The sequence below is a fragment of the Kwoniella mangroviensis genome (assembly GCF_000507465.2).
Source record: "Kwoniella mangroviensis CBS 8507 chromosome 1 map unlocalized Ctg01, whole genome shotgun sequence".
NCBI classification, from domain to species: domain Eukaryota; kingdom Fungi; phylum Basidiomycota; class Tremellomycetes; order Tremellales; family Cryptococcaceae; genus Kwoniella; species Kwoniella mangrovensis.
The window spans coordinates 3,957,991-3,975,620 of record NW_027062533.1 but is presented as its reverse complement, the minus strand read 5'-3'; the positions used below and the strand labels follow the sequence as shown (position 1 = coordinate 3,975,620).

Sequence of the window (17,630 nt, the reverse complement as noted above, 5' to 3'; positions counted from 1 at the left end):
TTCGAGTCGACCAACTGGCTGTTTCAGGGTCTGATAATCTTAGGCATACACGGATCAAAATCCAATCCAATCCAATCCTATGAACAGAAAAAAGTCGGAGAGCTCGGTTGACATTCGAGAACACTTCAAAATAACTCAACTCGTTTCCATTCTCTTATCTTTTGATAATTAAGACATATATCTCATCTCGACTCGACAAAACACCATAATCAGGTGCACTGATCATTCTACCTTAAGATACAAATCCATCTCAGCAACGTTCAACCAGACCTCACTTTACTCATCCCCCTGATAATCTCCTATTTCAAGATGTGCGGTATATTCTGTTGTTTCAACAGACAAGGCGATTTGGCATCCTATAGGCCCAGGGCTATAGCGTGTTCGAAGAAGCAGAGACACAGGGGACCGGACTGGTCGGGATGTTATATGGCGAAGGATACGATCATGGTGCATGAGAGATTGGCAATTGTGGGGGTTGGTGAGTTTACTCTTGCAAGGCAGTTTTACTCTTGCTACGGTAGCTAGGGGTGGGATGGGGGAATACTACTATGTATAACATATATCTGCATTACTACCATATCTGCACCCCTACCCTCCTCTATATATCTACCAATACTCGGTCACTTGCTAATCATCTTCCACCCGCCAGACACCGGTGCCCAACCCCTCGTCAGCGAAGACGACCAACTCGTACTCGCCGTCAACGGAGAAATTTACAACCACGTCGCCTTGAGAAAGGGACTCAAAAACCAAGATGCCGTATTCAAGACTCATTCCGATTGTGAAGTCATCATGCACTTGGTAAGTATCACACTCACACCAGACTTTTTATCATCCGCACCATGTTGACATCTGATTTCTTTGCCACTACAGTACCGAGAACACGATACTGGACTTTGCGTAATGCTCGATGGAATGTTCTCATTCGTATTATTGGACAAATCCGTCGAACCACCTCGACTTATCGCCGCTAGGGATCCAATCGGTATCACCACCTTATACATGGGTTACCACTCTTCTTCACCTGATACAATCTACTTCTCTTCAGAGCTCAAGGCGATCCACGAAGAATGCGATAACTTGATTTCCTTCCCTCCCGGACACTTCTACGACTCGAAAACCAAACAATTAGAAAGGTATTACAAACCTACTTGGTGGGATGGCGATAAGGGTGTCATCCCCCACGGTGAAGTAGACTACAAGTTGTTAAGAGAAACATTAGAAGCCGCCGTGAGGAAGAGGTTGATGTCTGAAGTGCCATACGGTGTATTACTTTCAGGTGGTTTGGATTCGAGTTTGATAGCTTCCATCGCTGCCAGAGAAACCGACAAGTTGGCTGAGGAACATGAGAAATTCAGAAGAGAGAGGAAACAAGCTATAGCTGATGGTAAATGGGTCGGTGAGTATCCCTCCATTCCTTTCGTTTGCCTCTATCATAGACGTTTCTAATCCATGCTAACGTAAATGCTCCCACTACTTGTAGGCGACGAAAAACCCCTTGCTTCATGGCCACAGCTCCACTCTTTCGCTATCGGTCTCCCAGGTGCCCCAGATTTGATCGCTGCAAAGAAAGCCGCCGATTTCTTGGGTACTGTCCACCACGAATACACTTTCACCTTGGAAGAAGGTCTTGACGCCATCCCTGAAGTCATCTATCACCTTGAAACTTTTGATGTCACCACTGTCAGAGCTTCCACCCCTATGTACTTGTTATCTAGAAAGATCAAAGCTATGGGTGTGAAGATGGTCTTGAGTGGTGAAGGTTCGGACGAGATCTTCGGTGGTGAGTCTATCTCCACATGGTCAATCAAGCACCCACATGACTCTCAAGCCAAGGTGAAAGAATCGCAGAAACTGAATTCTTTGAATTACTGTATAGGTTACCTCTACTTCCACGCTGCGCCCAACGCAAAGGACTTCCACGAAGAGTTGGTCAAGCGAGTGAAGAACTTGCACACTGCTGATTGTCTTCGAGCTAACAAGTGAGTCATCATGTCATGTTGCATGATAAGCCATCTCGACTGATCACATGATCATTTTTACAGATCAACCATGGCTTGGGGTCTCGAAGCTCGAGTACCATTCCTCGACAAACAATTCCTCGAAGTCTCCATGAACGTCGATGCCAAATACAAGATGTTCTCCAAGGGTACACACCAAGAGGTTGATGCTGATGGGCGACCTAAGATGGAGAAGGTGGGTTTTTCCCTTTCCCTGTTTGTGACCATGTTACATCATCTGGAAGATCTAGCTAACATGTTCGCTTGTTATATCTGCAGTACATCATCCGAAAGGCATTCGATTGTGCACCAGACGGTAAAGCCTACTTGCCCGATTCTATCTTATGGAGACAGAAAGAACAGTTCTCTGACGGTGTCGGATACTCCTGGATCGACGGCATGAAAGATCATGCTGCCTCGGTTGTCTCTGATGAGGCTTTCGCCAAGAGAGCCGAACGATTCCCTGAATCGACACCTGACACCAAAGAAGCTTATTGGATCAGGGAGATTTTCGAACATCACTTCCCGACAAAAGCTGCTGCCTCTACAGCTGTGAGATGGATCCCCAAACAGGAATGGGGTGTATCGAGCGATCCTTCTGGAAGAGCTGTGTCGATCCATACCGCCGCCTACGAGAACAAAGCTTAAACAAGGTCTCAGGCTATGGAAGAGTGAAGGGGTTTTGAGCATATGATCGGTTCGTACTCATAGAATTTCACATGACATGCATTTCCATCTATAGGGCGAGGATGCATCTTTGCGTAAGAGTCAAATTGAGCTTGATCTCGCTTGTAATACTAAACATCGAATTCCCGGGTATAGGAACAGCCTGAAAAAAGCATCTTGAGTGTTCATTCCATCAAGTCCATTGGGATCGGCTGTAATATGTATAGACAGGTCAGCTTTGTAGGATGCCTGTCTGCTGTATGGGTGTATAGCCGGCAAAGACAGGCGATATAATTGTTCAGCTATATACATGAAATCAGATGAAGTTGCGATAAGTATTCAGGCGAGTAGTCAGTACGCAAGGATGCTTGCTTGCAAACTCGAAACAGAACTTTTATATAATCTACATGAGTCAACATGAACCCGATTCTTCAAGTATCGAATCCAGATCCTGATGGCACTCGTTCTCAATCTCACCTTTGTCCCTGTAAGAAGTACTGTAGTAGCCTTCTTCCAAGGTCTCCTGCACTTATTATACAGTTTCTACTGCACGGTAGGTGCCACATTCCACAATCACCCCTAGACCTATCGCACAATATTGTACATGTCATTATCGAATCGAGACGGGACGTCCGTTGTCATCTTACCTTGACCGTCAGTATCGTGTCATCAAAGGGGCGTGAAACGACCCAAGGAGTGAACTGTATTCGTACCGTCTCACATTCCAAAGACTGGCATGAGTTCCACATATCCTGACATGATCAGATATCTGATCTAAAAGGAGTGACTTCGCTGTAAGACAATAAATCCCCATAATCGAGTGTGGAGATCTGACTCGAAAGATATAATTTACTCACTGCATGAAATATTCCATGAGAGGATGACATAGTTTGACTTTTCTTGGGAAAACAATATGTATTATAAATATATATATACCGTATTACAGCACACTTAACTACGGTATACAGTCTTTCCCTCATACCGATCTGTTACCTGCTACGAGTATCCCTCATATCAAACCAATCAAACATGTCTTCTGAGATCAACACGAGTCAAGCAGACACCACTCCGACGGCTCACACGAATGTAGTCGTCGAATCTCATTTCGCATGGGCGAGTTGCACACCTTGTTCTGACGCGAACGAGGATTGTAAGACCTCTAATTCGGAAACAGAGTGAGTATCTATCCTGCAAATGGTTATCAAAATAGTACCACGGCATCTGCTAACAGTTTTTTTTGTCTTACATATCTTAGCCTTTGCGACAGATGCTCCAAAATTGATCCGTCTACATGTTATACCGATTGGGAAGAACATCCTGGATCAACTCATGGTGGAACAAGGTGAATTCCGCTATACTTCCTCTTATCTATCACCGGTCTATCATGAAGACCGTCTTACTTAGATATCACTGATTAATTTTGGGGTACAGCACCAGTGATGTGCATAGAGCTTCCGCCAAGTAATGTTATCAAACCAAGTCGACCTTTAGTACTCTCAGTACATGTGCTGTATGTTGTTCAAACAAAGGTATGCTGAAGACATGAACATTCGTTATACATCGTCATATCGTCCACCAATCGTACTATCCATATCCAAATCTTATTACAGTAGATCAGTTCTTTTCGACAGAAAGGTATCCCTTACTTGAACAAGGAAAATCATGAACCTTATAATGAAATACCACATGAATCCACTTCTCGGCCTAGTCAGACATCACTTCACTGCCTCTCCCTTAAACCCCTTTCAATCTCTTCCCAATACCTCTCTCCACCATTCCTCGACTTCTTCCCACTTCCACTCCCATTATTGATAAATGCTATGATCTCTCTGGTCGTCATTCCATACCTCTTCGCCAGACTTACTATCCTATCTTTATAAGCTTGTATACTCCTTTCCATCAATGCTTTGCCGCTCAAAGCTTTCTCGTGTTTTTCCGCATTACTCAGAGGCGGACTAGGTTCTCTCATCGCAGGTCGCTGTGAATCAGGAACAGGTGAAGACGGGATTGATGGGGTGATTCTATCTGGTCGTGGTGGGATAGACGTTTCTCTAAATACCATATCGGGTTCAGTTTCATCTTCGTCATCGATAACAATCTGTCTATGTCCACGAGAATGTCGATCTGATGTCTCACGCCGTCGAGAGCGTTTCGAAGCGGACGCAATCAGATGATCATGCAAAAGAGACTTTCGTTTACTCCTGCTTGTCGATGTCGATGTAGGTGTTTCTGGCGGTTGATCGATACGTTGGGAGGTGGTGAGTTGAGCGGCGGAAGGTCCAGCTTCGATTGCTTTGGCAGTGGTAGTAGGTCGAGATGTCCCTTGTTCGACTGCTACAGCTCGAATGTCCCCTTCTAGCTGAAGAGAAATCGACTTTGCGGTGGTATTACTCGGTGAGATGCCGCCAATTTCCAAAGGAGCAGATGAAGCGGCTTGGAGAGATCGTTTAGGTGGACTGAGAACGATATTGATAGGTGAAGATTGGGTATTCTGGGCCATTGGGGGTTGTCGCTCAGGGGTGAGATTGCCATTTGATGGCTTGGGTACAGATGATGCGACATCAATTTTAGGCAGTAGAATTGTTGTCTCTTTTCCGTCAACTCTGAAAGTTTTCGTAGGCGTAAGAGCAATTTGGTCTCTTTCAGGTTTGTTTGCCCTTTGTTGTGTTGCGGCTTGTTGCGCTTTGGCGAAATCAGCTAATATAGCTTGCGTAGCTTCTCCTGTTTGACTCTCTTCATCCTCATTTGTCTCGGTGATTGATTCGTTGCGAGAGACGGTCGAGGCGTTTTTCTCTGTCCTGTCATCCTCGGATATCTTCTTGTCATCAAGATTCTCTTCGACCTCTCCTGCCCTCGAGCTTCCATCTTCACCTCGCCCAGCAGGGGTCGTCGACGGTAATTGGCTTCCACTAGGCATCAGGTCTCTCAATAGGCTTTGATTTTCATTCTCAGCGATGGCAACCTGCTCAGGCGGATCGGCGGTAGGCATGTGTGACGGCCCGAGTTCTCCATTGCCGGTCTCAGGCGGTCCGTTCTCCGATGCTGGTATTGCAGTTGTCGCAGTGGATGATGCAGCAACAGATCGTCCTGCTTCAGGTGTCACGTGATTATCATCTGAGATTGCACTCCCCGTAGACTGGGCTTCCTTTCCCTTGCTAGATGCTTGAGCAGGCGGGACCGAATCTTCATCATCTGATTGTACAAGTTTCTTCTTTCCCTGCCGAGCTCGTGATGGAGATGCGATTGGTACCTGTCCATTAGTACGGGATGGTCCAGCTTCAATGACTCGAGATGTCGTATGGTCACTGTGGAAGTTGCAGATTGTCAGGTCTATCCGAATTTCATGAAAAGCGGAATAAGCTATCTCACTCATTAACCGCGATCTGACTCTCAGCAGTTTTCGCCGATTTCGGTTTGGCTCTTTCCCTTTCCAACCTAGTCTTCAGTGTTATATCAATCTCATCTCTGATGTATCCTCTGACCCGCTTTTCAAACTGGATGGAATTCTTTCTGTATCTCTCGTGCCATGATTGAGGCGTATGACGATCTGCCAGAGAGTAGTTGACTGATGATACCTGGATCGTGAGACATAGTCAGTCCAATCAGACTGACAGGAAGACTCGCGGGGATGTTAGTAGGGCCGGAGAGGAGATGGAAGGAAGCCAACCTACCAAACTCTCATATGTCTTTCGACTGCTCCATGCACCCGACGGATAATGAGCTGCCAAGTACCGACATAGGAAATCGTCATCTTGCGGGGTATAGTCTACTCTTTGACTGGGAGGGGTTCTACTATCAGTATTGCTCGTGTTCTAGAAACAATATAGAAGTGTACCACAAGTATTGTCATATAAGATATGAGAGGCCAGCAGTATTCGACACTGTGGGCTAATGAGGTTAAGTACTCACCCTCCGGCCGGTCTTCCAGGACCTTTACCTCCATCTTTTCCCTTTTTCAATGCCGTATCATCCTCTACAAAACTCTCATTATCACTATCTCCTCCTGTATTGCTATTCGTTATCCTCCAGTCAAGTCTCTTCTTCTTCAAACAATCATCCACCCAATCTCTTTCTACGATTCTCTGCCATGTTCTATTATTCTTCTCTTTCTCTGCTTTGACTTTCTTAGCGAAATCACTCGATTCATCCACTATTAGCAGATCCGCTGATGCCCTCCTGGTAACGCTGACCGCACCTGCGCATTCAAGCTTGACTGTAAGGTTATCGCGAGCTTGCACGGGAGTTTCGTCTTGTTCTCTCGTCACATTGACTGAGACCCATGCTTTGATAGGTCGATGATCTTCTATCTTTGACGGATGAACGAAAATAGGCGATACGATTGGTAAATCTTCTACAGGCAGGATTTTTTCCAAATAATATATGTTGGCAATCCAATGATAGGGTTTGATATCTGGTTGAAGGATTTCAGGATAGGTTTTTTGGAGAAAGGAGATATGGTCGATCTCTTGTTTGTAGGAGGGATGAGCGGGGTTGGCAAGTAGGATCGTGGAGCCTTCTCGCTGGAAAGTGACCTGACCACCTAATTCCTGAGGAGGGGAGTCGATGACCTGTCAGTATGTACACATTTAATTGAGTATATTCTGACAAAACTCACGATTATTCTGTCACTCAGAATGTCTTTGACCTCATCTGCGAATTGACCTTCCGCAAATAAAACCGAATGACCATACAATGGATTCTCCATCATGCAAGGATTGATGTAAGGTGGCGATGTCCTGGAAGAAGTACGGTCGATGTATATATGGGAGTGAGAACTATGGTTGATTTTCACTTTTAAGTAGGAGTAATCGATTCAAGAGGTGGACCAGATGAATTCATTGGCTGACCGTTCACACGATAATCAAGAAGGGCCTTACGTGATCCGTCGCTTGTTCAAGTGGATACAATCTGCCTCAAGACTCCAAGACCAGTGGACGAAGCGGAAGAAGATGAAGATGAAGAAGGTATGAAGAGTGAGAGATAGCGAACATGAAAGTGTAATCTGGATGTGGTTGACGCGGTCACTCAGGCACCGCTTGTTGACAAAAGACCGCTACCACTCATGTAACCGTACAATCAATACATTAGAATACTCTACAAAGACTCATCGAATGGCATCCAACCTCTACATTGAGTACTATTACATAGACACTTTGTTCGTTTTTTTCCATGCTGCTCGTGATGACTCTCTTTCTCCAATGTCAAGGCCAACTCGGTCGAGCCAGAAGCATTGGCATAGTCGAAGGACAATTCCTCTCCATACTTTATATCCCTCTTCGTCTGGTTGTACATCGCCTTCTATCAGCTTATTTTGTAATGAAAGGGATGATGTAAACTTACAAATATAGCTGCTCTAGGCAGACTGTCCATTCCCCAATCAACAACCTGTATCACACAGTTCGGCTCACAAGAATGATTGAGAAACCTTCCGATGTTACCTTTATACCTTGGATCTATATGCCATAACTCGTCCGGTAATTTCAAAGAAAGTATGTAATTGCCTTCTCCTACTTTGCTATCTACCAATTGACTGACCCATCTAAGATGGGCTTGAGGACTCGTAAGGTATTCTCCAGCGTAGAGAGATATAAAGCTTCCTTTAGGTAAGATCGATCTTCCAGAAGGAGGCGAGTAAAATAGACCATGACCTATACCTGATGAAGACTGCTTAACCATCAATGGTAGACTATTAGTTGTTTGTCGTTAGTGAACATTCATACAGCGAAGTATCAGACGGACGGTCGATACTTACCGCACTCCACGCTGAGTGAGTCGATTGGCACATCGTTCAGCACAGGGGCCTTGCGGTGAACACTCCACCAACGGGAGTCTCTCAGGTAAAGCATCGATATTCAACACTTGGTTGAAACCAGCATCAGGCAATGTATAGAAATTGCCTATGTCAACCTCAATCATCAGATTTTGTTGCAGTCTTCGTGGTTTTCGACTGGCACTCACCAAATCCACTCACGCAATCGCAAGTATCACTATCCCTGACTGTGCATAAGGCAAATTCATCATCATCGACCCTTACGCAGGAGCATGTCCAAGTGTCGTCTTGCTCCTCGTCCTCATCCGGTCTGAAAGACGATATCGGTGTCCCGTTAGGAAATATCGAATCGGTTATATACTATCAGTAAAAGGCATGTTTCATGAGTACCGCCTATAATCTTGACGCTGTACTACTGACCGTTTCGAATGATCCCACTTCACCTTGTATCAGAGGTATCGGGAAAGGTTCAAGTCCATTGGATATGTCTTGCATCTTTCCATATCGGACTTGATCTGACACGTGATTGACTTTTCTTCCGTTTACCCGTTCATGGTTTCTCCAAAACACGGGAGGTATCGAAAGAAGTATGATCCTGCAGTTACTGCGTGCTGAATTTTTGATTGATATCGTTCTGTAATGTTCGTTCTGGTTTTACAGGGTACCAAAATAGAAAGACAGATCGACTTAGCTGGAAATTTATAGAAATTTCTCGTGACCCACGGGTGGACGTCCTCCACTTTTTTGATACCTATCCTAAGGATTATAGGATTATAGGATCATAGGATCATAGGAACGACGTCGTCATGATACAGTTTGACGCTATTACACTATTTTACACGAACTGATTGTGTGGCAAGGCACAGCCTCAAGGGTTTATTCCCCTTTCGGGTAATTTGCTCATCCCCAAACCCTGGGCACGGACCACTGTGCTGCGCATTGACGCGCAGGTCTTTCGTTTTTGATTTTCCATTGTACGGGTGTATGTGCATAACGTGCCTTTGGTCTTGGTGTCTTATCCAACCAGACAAACTGTCTCAACCGATCCAAACCCGTTTCTCACCAAACCAACAATCAAACTACATAATAAGCCACCTACCTGCCTACCTAACCTATCTGTTTCCCTTCTTCTTTCTTTTCCTCTTCTTCAACCATAACCACTATCATAAACCACCAATCTCTACCCTTCTTGATTCCATCTCACCAAATCACCCATCACAATGTTCTCCAAAAACCTCATCCTCGCTGCTGCCCTCGTGGGACAAGCTTACGGTTTGACCATCAACACTCCTGTGAGTTCCCCGCCAGCCTTTTCACTCTTCTACCTGCTCCCACGTTCGACCGTTCTCGTATATCGTGCTGACCGTGTCTGCGCGATGTAGCCCTCCCTCGTTCAATGTCGTGAGTAGACAATATTCGATTCAATCAGTTTTCGCCGCCGATCGAGAGTGGACATCACTCTTATCGGCGGCCGAACATTAGTTACCTAAACTATAACTGTAACCATAACATAACTGACTGTCTTGAATCCGTTCAGAACCCGCCTCCATCACTTTCTCTGAGGGAACCGCTCCTTACATTCTGTAAGTCATCCACAATCCTCTCCGGTTGCGATCGTCTTCGCCCAGACTTGGAATCGCGTCTACCAAGTCTTGGCGTCACTCACTGATTGTTTATATGAGACATCCGAGCGCTGACCTTAAACCCCTGTTGGTCTACTCAGTGCCGTTATCCCTGGTGGTCAAGTTTCAGCTGCTGCCATCGAGACCATCGATGACAACCTCACCTCATCCCCCATCACTTGGAACGTCAACCTTGCTTCTGGTGAGTTTTCCTTTGTATTTCTCATTACATAACGCCGAGTCGACTCCCGCAGCAGTCGGGAGTCGTAACCTCCCGTCACCATTGTGTAAATTTCTCGCATCCATCAACACATCAACTGACACTTCCCTCTCCACATCTAGGTACTTCCATCACCTTGAAGATAACTGATTCTACGGGAACCATCGCCTACTCTGTACGTATGCAACTTTCATCGAAATCGTCTGGGTTTTAAACAGATGTGGGAACGACCTAGCTGACGTGGCCCGTTTTCTCTTTCAGTCCCCTCTTACCATCCAAGCCGGTTCTTCCAGCTCCTGTTTGAACACTACCGCCGCTACCAGCGGTGTCTCCACTGGTGCCGTCACCACTACCGTTTCTTCCTCTGGAACCGCTAGGTGAGTGCACATCAATATTCAGCGATTTTCAGGAAGCGGCTGATCAGGTAAACACCTTCGCAGTGCCGTCTCCAACGCCGTCTCTACCACTTCAACTACCTCCGCTGCCGGCTCTGCCTCTGCTTCTACCAGCCGAGCTGCCTCGTAAGTCATGGTATCAGTTTGAGCATCAAGGCACATTGCTAAATCTCTCGATGAATGTTATAGTGCCGCCTCCTCAGCCGCTGGTTCTGCCACCTCCGCTGCCGGTTCCGTCACTTCCGCCGCTGGTTCTGCTGTCGGTTCTGCTACCTCCGCTGCCGCCTCAGCCGCTGCTTCAGCCGCCGGTTCCGGTGCTCTTGCCAACAAGGTTGTCGCTCTTCCCGCTGTTGCCCTCGCCGTCGTTGGTGGTCTCGCCTTACTCCTTTAAGCGACTCTACTCTATCACTGAAGAGGAGTTTCTAGACGAGGACAATGGTTCCGGGAATTGCAATCACACGCCGTGGAGTGGATATTGGGCACATACAAATGTTCCAATTCCATCCTTTCTTTTTCTCTTCGATCAATTTAGTTTCTTAAGGATTATTGTTTTATGGGGTAATTTCAACGTAATGGATATATATGATGGATGATTTTTTCACGTCACAAGTTTATGTTTTCCATTCTGATTGATATCTCTTAAAATCGTACAAATTTATACATACATATAGCACTTTTATTACTATCTTTCTCTTCTATACGGTAAACGTTTCCTATTAATTTGATTTGATAATTATATTACACTAATTTAATGAACTTGTTGATGGATGAATTTCTTTTCCCTCTTCACCCCATGATCTATACACATGTGCATTATCCTTGCTGTAGTCATGCGGGAGCAGCGTTGCCATTAGGTCATTCGTAGATTCCAGATTGATCCAATGTCGCTCTCGAGGATCTGTACACATTGAATCCCAGGTGGTTGTTAATGTTGTGCCTGACTGATCTCTGGGATACGAGAGATAGAAGTTAGATAAACACTTTTGAGATCTCTTTCAAACTCCACCTTTGTCTTTTATCTGTACATCTTAATCAACCGATTCTCCATCGTCAATTGACGGACACCTGTGTATAGTGAGTAGCAAGAGGTCATGCAGAGATATCAACCACCTCATGCTCGCCAGCGTCAGCGGAATGGTCAATCGCAATATCAGACTCGGGCCGAAGCACAGAATGGACGGCAAGATATCAACGCAGATAGTTATGTTCGACCTGATCGAGGACCAGGACCAAGATCAGGATCAGGGTCATACTCTGAAGGATACAACGAGAATGTAAATGCAAGATTGAGTACACGGGATGATCGTTCATATACACATAACATACAGCAAAACGATCAATATCGACAACAACGACCTAATAGTTCTTCGTACTCCCGATATACGATCAATGATCGACCTGGCCTTTCGACATATAATTACACGTCCAAGAAAGACTGGTCAACTATCCCTTCGAAGAATACTTCGAAGAATGATGGGGTGTTCGCTTCCCCAGCAGGGGATATCAAACCTATGAGATTGAATAAGATCAAGAAATTCGATCTAGATAGCAATAAGGATGATGGGGAGTTTGATTTCGAGTTGGTTCAGAGTGTTAGTAGATCTGGAGGAGATGGAAAAGAAGGTGATTTGTGAGTGATAGTGGTGTTTATAGATACTAGACTTTGAGTGTAGCTCATCATTGGATTTGAGGGGATAGGTTGAAAGATTGGGAGATCCAGGAGAAATATAGAGAATTCATTGAGAAGAAGGTGAGTTGAATTGGATCGTTGATCATACCATATAGATATTAGATAAACACTATCGATACCCTGATCACCTGTATCCTCCAATACCAACGTGCATACATGAGTACTGATATCTTTGAGTATTGTTGTAGATCACAAAACATCACTCGACATTCAACACCACTTACCATAAAGCTCCTAAACCAGAGGCGAAGGATGAAATTGAAAGTTTGGGTAGTATCGTACTACTCTTCCGTGAGTCCGTTCTATTCTATCTTTCTTTGCCTATTTATGCATGTACATATAGTTATATATGTCATCCATCTCTGATCTTTGAACTGAAGGAACCTACATTTATCATGAGGTCTGGCTGAACTTTATGGTATGATGATCTAGGTAAATTGAGAGAAGGCGTAGTTGCTTCAGGAAGGATCGATACATTCGCTATAGAGGGTAAGTCATCCATTTCCGCCATTTCATTTTACTTTTTTTTGATGAAATTTTGATCATCTCAACTTGACGTGCTCCGAGACAAGCTACTTATGAGGATCTGATCAAGCTGACTTTATGTTCTTTTTGTTTTGGTTTTGTGTTTGGCAGTATTCGAATCATCAGCGCGATTCTCCATCTTAGCCAACAACCGACCTCAATTGATATCCTCGCTAAGTGGCCTGGTACCAGGGTTGTATAAAGCTCTGAACAATCGATATGACAACGGAAAAGTGAATCCCAATTCCGAGTCTGTCTATCATTCTCACTCTCATTCTCAGAATGGAGAGGAAGTCGATCAACAGCTCAACAATCTATCGATATGCGAAGAAGAGAAAAAGAAAAAAGATGGGAGGAAAGAATTCATCATCTTGTTCTTACTTTATCAACTGGTCATCATTGGTGAAAATGAATTTTGGTCAAATTATCATCAACTTACCCAATCATCTAGAAAGAAGAAATTGAATAGACCCTTTGATGACATTACAAGCAATATCGATGATTTCAAGAATTTCAATCAGATAGAACGAAATGGTACTACAGAATCACCCTTTGTTGCCCCATCTTCAATCGCTTTGGCGGTAAACATCGCCCGAATCATATCTCCAGATCAATTTGACCCTATCAGGTATTTTCAGCTATTCAATACCCAGACAACGGAGTACGAGAAGGTGATTTTATCATGGGGAGAAGATCGGATACGTCAGAGAGCATGGGAGGTACTGAAAAAGGCTTATATGGCATGTTCAATCGAATGGGCTGTGAAGTTTTTGGGGTTGAATGAAGGGGAGGTGGAAAGGTGGGTGGAGGAAAGGGGTGGGAAGGTTGAGGGAGGGTTGGTGAAGCTGCGTTGATCGGGGACTGGGACTGGGATTGGGCGCTGTTGAGGGATCTGTCTTACACATCTACCATAATGTAGTCACTGATGGTATGATCGAAACTTGTTGTATCATTTTGATGTTATTGCGCTGTATGTATGTACGTGACGATCAGTCGCTCCGGACACATTAGTGTCTGAAAGATTACACTTCACTCATTAGCCAGATCTAAAGTGAGCGATTTGACCCGATAAGAGAATTCTGATCTTCCTGTAAGTTAGTTCAAATCAAAGATAAGCTTTGACCTGACCTGTTAAATACGCCTTAAACCTGAAACTGATCTACTCCCTGCCGATCCAATCCAATCTTTACGTTACTGCAGTGGCTCCCTGTTCTAAGAGATCTAAGACAGATGAGGTCAAGCATAGATTCCAGATCAAAGAGTACGATATAAGATGATGAACCGAATTGGAGTGATCGTTAGGATGGGTCATCGGCGAGGTACCATCAATCGAATGGTAGTGCCACACGCATTGATCATCGGGTTGGTTGATTGGTAAGTAGTGGTGATGGGGATGGTGATGGCGTGTTTGATGGGTGTACTGATTATCCCTGTTGATGGATTGATGATGATGGTGATGGTGATCTTGATGACGACCTTGATGATGACTGACATGACCACCGTCTTGTCTCACAAATCCCCACCTTGCGCGTTATACCAGATCGAACGAGATCAGAGCAAATCAAATTGATTCACGACGTCCGTCTGACAGGCGTTACGACCACCGTTATGATCACAAGTCCCGCTCTGCCTATACAAGTATACAAGTATCAAGATGGTATGAGGTGGTCATTACTCTCTTCCCCTTCTACATCAGACTTTAGATTGAAGCAGCAAGAGGTGTAGCCATAAGATAGAACAAGATGACTGAAAACGAGGTTAGGGATAGGAATCTCGTTGATAAGAATACGGAAAAACCTGACGAGAGAAGATGGAAGAGACGATTTGGATTTATGGGGATATCCATCTTGATCTGTAAGTCATCATCATCTACTTCAAAATCCATCGTCCTCATTCGGATTGCTGTACTAGCGGAAATAGTGATATGCTTGTTGAGATAGAGCTGACCGCACCCTTTGTAAAAGTGACCACAATCACTCTCCAGCTCCTCGTATCGCTTTCAACAGCCATCATCTACCCCTTAGACCTGATGCATGCGGAATTGGTACCGGGAAGAGGTGATGGGATACCAAGGAGAATATCCTTGGGCGGTTCAGGAGGATGTATGTGGTTTGATGATCTGAGGTAAGTGCAGTACGATTCATCTTGACTTTACTGTAGCTCTACTGAGTTTTTCATTATTCATACGTATAACTGACATATGCATACCTCATTCTCTCTCATCTGCGTCAGCGGTCCCCCAACGAAATGTACCATAGGAACTCATTTTCATCCCGATGCCCAAATTCTATCACTATCAGAGGAAAAAGATACCATCTTGTGGGCGATGAGCGCTAAGATCGGTGTATGGAGGATATCAAATTTCTTAGCTACGGGTCTGGTAGTTTGTGGTTTGATTTCGTTCGTTCTGGCTATAAGATTTAGGAGAATAAGAATTGTGAGTGAGCGCACATGTTTGCTGCGCTTTGCCTTTTCCAATACTCCTCATCAGCTGACTCGTCGGGATCTACGGTGATATTGCTACATCGCTAAGTGTACAGGAGAAGCTGATGTGAACCTTCATATAACTTTGATACCCTACATATCATAGCTCACATCTGCTATCTTCTATTCTGCCACTATCGTCACATGGGCGGCATTGATCTGCAATATAACCTACCTTATCATCGTACAGCGAAATATCCGTTCTTCAAGACCTAGATTTCACGCTGACTTGGGTAATGTCATTTGGTTGTGGGTCACATCGACGGTGAGTCGCAAGTCACGTCTCTTCCACCTGATGTAATTTGGTGAGGACTGACGATAGCGGATGGATATGGTGGTAGGCACTGGTCAGTGTAACTTCGTGTCTGATCGTAGGGTTTTTTGGGCCTGAGAAATCGGAAGGTGCTGGGCTCCAAGAAGAGTCAAAAGAAGGAAATATCGACACAAGGTCCAGAGTGGTTAATGATGTGGTATGAAATGAAGGGGCAGGTAGGAATAGATATCTACATCGAAGAAACTTGGTTAAGTTTATCCATAATTTTATTTGTCTAAAAACTTGTTTTGGGTGTTGGGAGAGTACATGATGCATGTTTCTGACCTTCACAATGCCAAATTCATGAAGTATTGTTAAGTGGTCACGACTGTAAGTAGTTTACGCTGGGAAAGAGGTATAGGAGATGCGCACAGAAGGTTCACTCGATGTTCTTTACTGCAACGTATCTTCTGCATATCCTTCTAAGAGATGAACATTGAGTACCTCCCGTATCCTATCTTGACTGCAATCCAAGCTCTCTCTCTCCCTTCCGTCCGTTCAGACAAGTACAAGTCTTACAAGTACAAATATTCCCCTCACAAGTCGCAGGATAAGCTTTCCGCCACACCATTCTGAAGAGTTACTCACCTGGACCACCTCCACCCTGATCATCTCATCCAATCATCCTCTTCTCAAACGTACACAAATATCTCTTTCGAAAGCTACAGTGATTACTTTAAATGGACAAGATGTCACCTCCTCCCCCTGACATACCTCTGCCTCATCAGCTCGCTCTCAACGAAAAGCAAGATGATCCGTCCCCCGAAACCAGGCGGTTCTTTCCCAGTAAAGGACAGGTGATGAGGGTATTGACGTTAACTCAAAATACCTCTGCCATGGTATTTAGCATATTCCTTGTACCTCATCTGGCTAGTCCGGCTGTAGCATCTGTAATGGGCATAGAGGGAGCAGATAAGACTATGGTAAGTATCTCTCTGTGATCTATCATTCAATTCCATAAAGTATATCACATTCAGTTCGAATTTTGCCTCGACTCATTCCCAAGCATATATAATCATGAATGCCAGGAGCATGGATGAATCGCTAATCAATTGGTTAATTGATTGATCATATAGATGATATCCCGAGATTTATATCTCCCACTCGAACCATACCTAATCTACCTTCCCCTAACTCTTCACATCCTCTCATCAACCCTCAAACGACTACTCATGATCCTTCCCTCCTCCTCATCGGTATCTTCCAAATCGAGTCGGTCTATGAAATCGATAAGATCCCGATTACCTCGTCAACTCCATCAAATCGTTGGATACCCACTCACCATCTTGCTCATGGCCCATATACTCTCCCATCGATTGATACCTTCTAGATCGGAATCACCGATATTCCAACTCAGCCCTTCGGAATTGGGGTACGAGTACGTAGGATACAATCTACAGAATGTCATTGGATGGACGAGTTATCTGGGGTTGGTAGGTTTGGGTGTATATCATGCTGTAGTGGGAGGTTGGAAGATCTCAGGGTGGATCAAAAGGTCGAATAAGAACGATAGGAGGGTAAAAGGAGATTCGTCTGAACAAACAAATACGACTGAAGTGAAATCATCAACCGAGTACAACGAGGATAAGGAGAATGAAAAGATCATAATCGTCAATAAACCCAATCCCTCAAGTTTTGCAAAATCACCATTATCATCGACATCGAGCAAATCCCAAATAACTGGTTTAAGAGCATTAACTGTCGCTCTGGTTGGGTTCATCATCATTGGATTATACAGGATAAAGAGAGATGTAGATGTATCTGGAGTCAGTCAGATAATGAAGATTAGGTATGATGCGGTTCATAACAATGTACCATGGGCTGGGATATGGCGATAGCTCATAGACCATAGATCCTGAACAGCACTGCAGCTGGATCACTGACTGACTGCATTGGTCAAGTCAGGTTGAAGAGTGGGTGCGACTAATATACTATGGAGATGTAA

The 17,630-nt window shown here is 44.6% G+C and overlaps 8 protein-coding genes across 8 annotated transcripts; 6 read left to right on the top strand and 2 right to left on the bottom strand.

The window, feature by feature from the left end:
- Positions 1 to 309: 309 nt before the first annotated feature.
- Positions 310 to 2,648, top strand: I203_101472 (asparagine synthase (glutamine-hydrolyzing); the record flags this gene model as incomplete). The annotated part of the gene is made up of 7 exons (XM_019148798.1): positions 310 to 478; positions 650 to 801; positions 874 to 1,399; positions 1,484 to 1,783; positions 1,880 to 1,982; positions 2,046 to 2,196; positions 2,280 to 2,648. 7 exons carry the CDS (start codon positions 310 to 312, stop codon positions 2,646 to 2,648), a joined length of 1,770 nt encoding a protein of 589 aa, XP_019001817.1.
- A 1,047-nt stretch (positions 2,649 to 3,695) lies between these two features.
- On the top strand, positions 3,696 to 4,131 carry I203_101471 (uncharacterized protein; the record flags this gene model as incomplete). The annotated part of the gene is made up of 3 exons (XM_065516892.1): positions 3,696 to 3,841; positions 3,922 to 4,008; positions 4,098 to 4,131. The coding sequence occupies 3 exons, from the start codon at positions 3,696 to 3,698 to the stop codon at positions 4,129 to 4,131; spliced, it is 267 nt and encodes an 88-aa protein (XP_065373710.1).
- A 255-nt stretch (positions 4,132 to 4,386) lies between these two features.
- I203_101470 (uncharacterized protein) lies at positions 4,387 to 7,371 on the bottom strand (the record flags this gene model as incomplete). The annotated part of the gene is made up of 5 exons (XM_019148797.1): positions 4,387 to 5,971; positions 6,036 to 6,241; positions 6,338 to 6,443; positions 6,576 to 7,213; positions 7,282 to 7,371. The coding sequence occupies 5 exons, from the start codon at positions 7,369 to 7,371 to the stop codon at positions 4,387 to 4,389; spliced, it is 2,625 nt and encodes an 874-aa protein (XP_019001816.1).
- A 389-nt stretch (positions 7,372 to 7,760) lies between these two features.
- Positions 7,761 to 8,931, bottom strand: I203_101469 (uncharacterized protein; the record flags this gene model as incomplete). The annotated part of the gene is made up of 5 exons (XM_019148796.1): positions 7,761 to 7,946; positions 8,007 to 8,352; positions 8,419 to 8,563; positions 8,625 to 8,796; positions 8,857 to 8,931. The coding sequence occupies 5 exons, from the start codon at positions 8,929 to 8,931 to the stop codon at positions 7,761 to 7,763; spliced, it is 924 nt and encodes a 307-aa protein (XP_019001815.1).
- A 725-nt stretch (positions 8,932 to 9,656) lies between these two features.
- I203_101468 (uncharacterized protein) lies at positions 9,657 to 11,064 on the top strand (the record flags this gene model as incomplete). The annotated part of the gene is made up of 8 exons (XM_019148795.1): positions 9,657 to 9,728; positions 9,819 to 9,837; positions 9,974 to 10,019; positions 10,160 to 10,260; positions 10,401 to 10,453; positions 10,540 to 10,655; positions 10,719 to 10,799; positions 10,863 to 11,064. The coding sequence occupies 8 exons, from the start codon at positions 9,657 to 9,659 to the stop codon at positions 11,062 to 11,064; spliced, it is 690 nt and encodes a 229-aa protein (XP_019001814.1).
- A 700-nt stretch (positions 11,065 to 11,764) lies between these two features.
- I203_101467 (uncharacterized protein) lies at positions 11,765 to 13,742 on the top strand (the record flags this gene model as incomplete). Its single annotated transcript, XM_065516891.1, has 5 exons — positions 11,765 to 12,296; positions 12,365 to 12,423; positions 12,552 to 12,654; positions 12,796 to 12,852; positions 13,000 to 13,742. The coding sequence occupies 5 exons, from the start codon at positions 11,765 to 11,767 to the stop codon at positions 13,740 to 13,742; spliced, it is 1,494 nt and encodes a 497-aa protein (XP_065373709.1).
- An 888-nt stretch (positions 13,743 to 14,630) lies between these two features.
- I203_101466 (uncharacterized protein) lies at positions 14,631 to 15,848 on the top strand (the record flags this gene model as incomplete). The annotated part of the gene is made up of 5 exons (XM_019148793.1): positions 14,631 to 14,742; positions 14,853 to 15,012; positions 15,121 to 15,325; positions 15,479 to 15,637; positions 15,714 to 15,848. 5 exons carry the CDS (start codon positions 14,631 to 14,633, stop codon positions 15,846 to 15,848), a joined length of 771 nt encoding a protein of 256 aa, XP_019001812.1.
- Positions 15,849 to 16,374: 526 nt separating this feature from the next.
- I203_101465 (uncharacterized protein) lies at positions 16,375 to 17,523 on the top strand (the record flags this gene model as incomplete). Its single annotated transcript, XM_019148792.1, has 2 exons — positions 16,375 to 16,608; positions 16,762 to 17,523. 2 exons carry the CDS (start codon positions 16,375 to 16,377, stop codon positions 17,521 to 17,523), a joined length of 996 nt encoding a protein of 331 aa, XP_019001811.1.
- Positions 17,524 to 17,630: the final 107 nt, after the last annotated feature.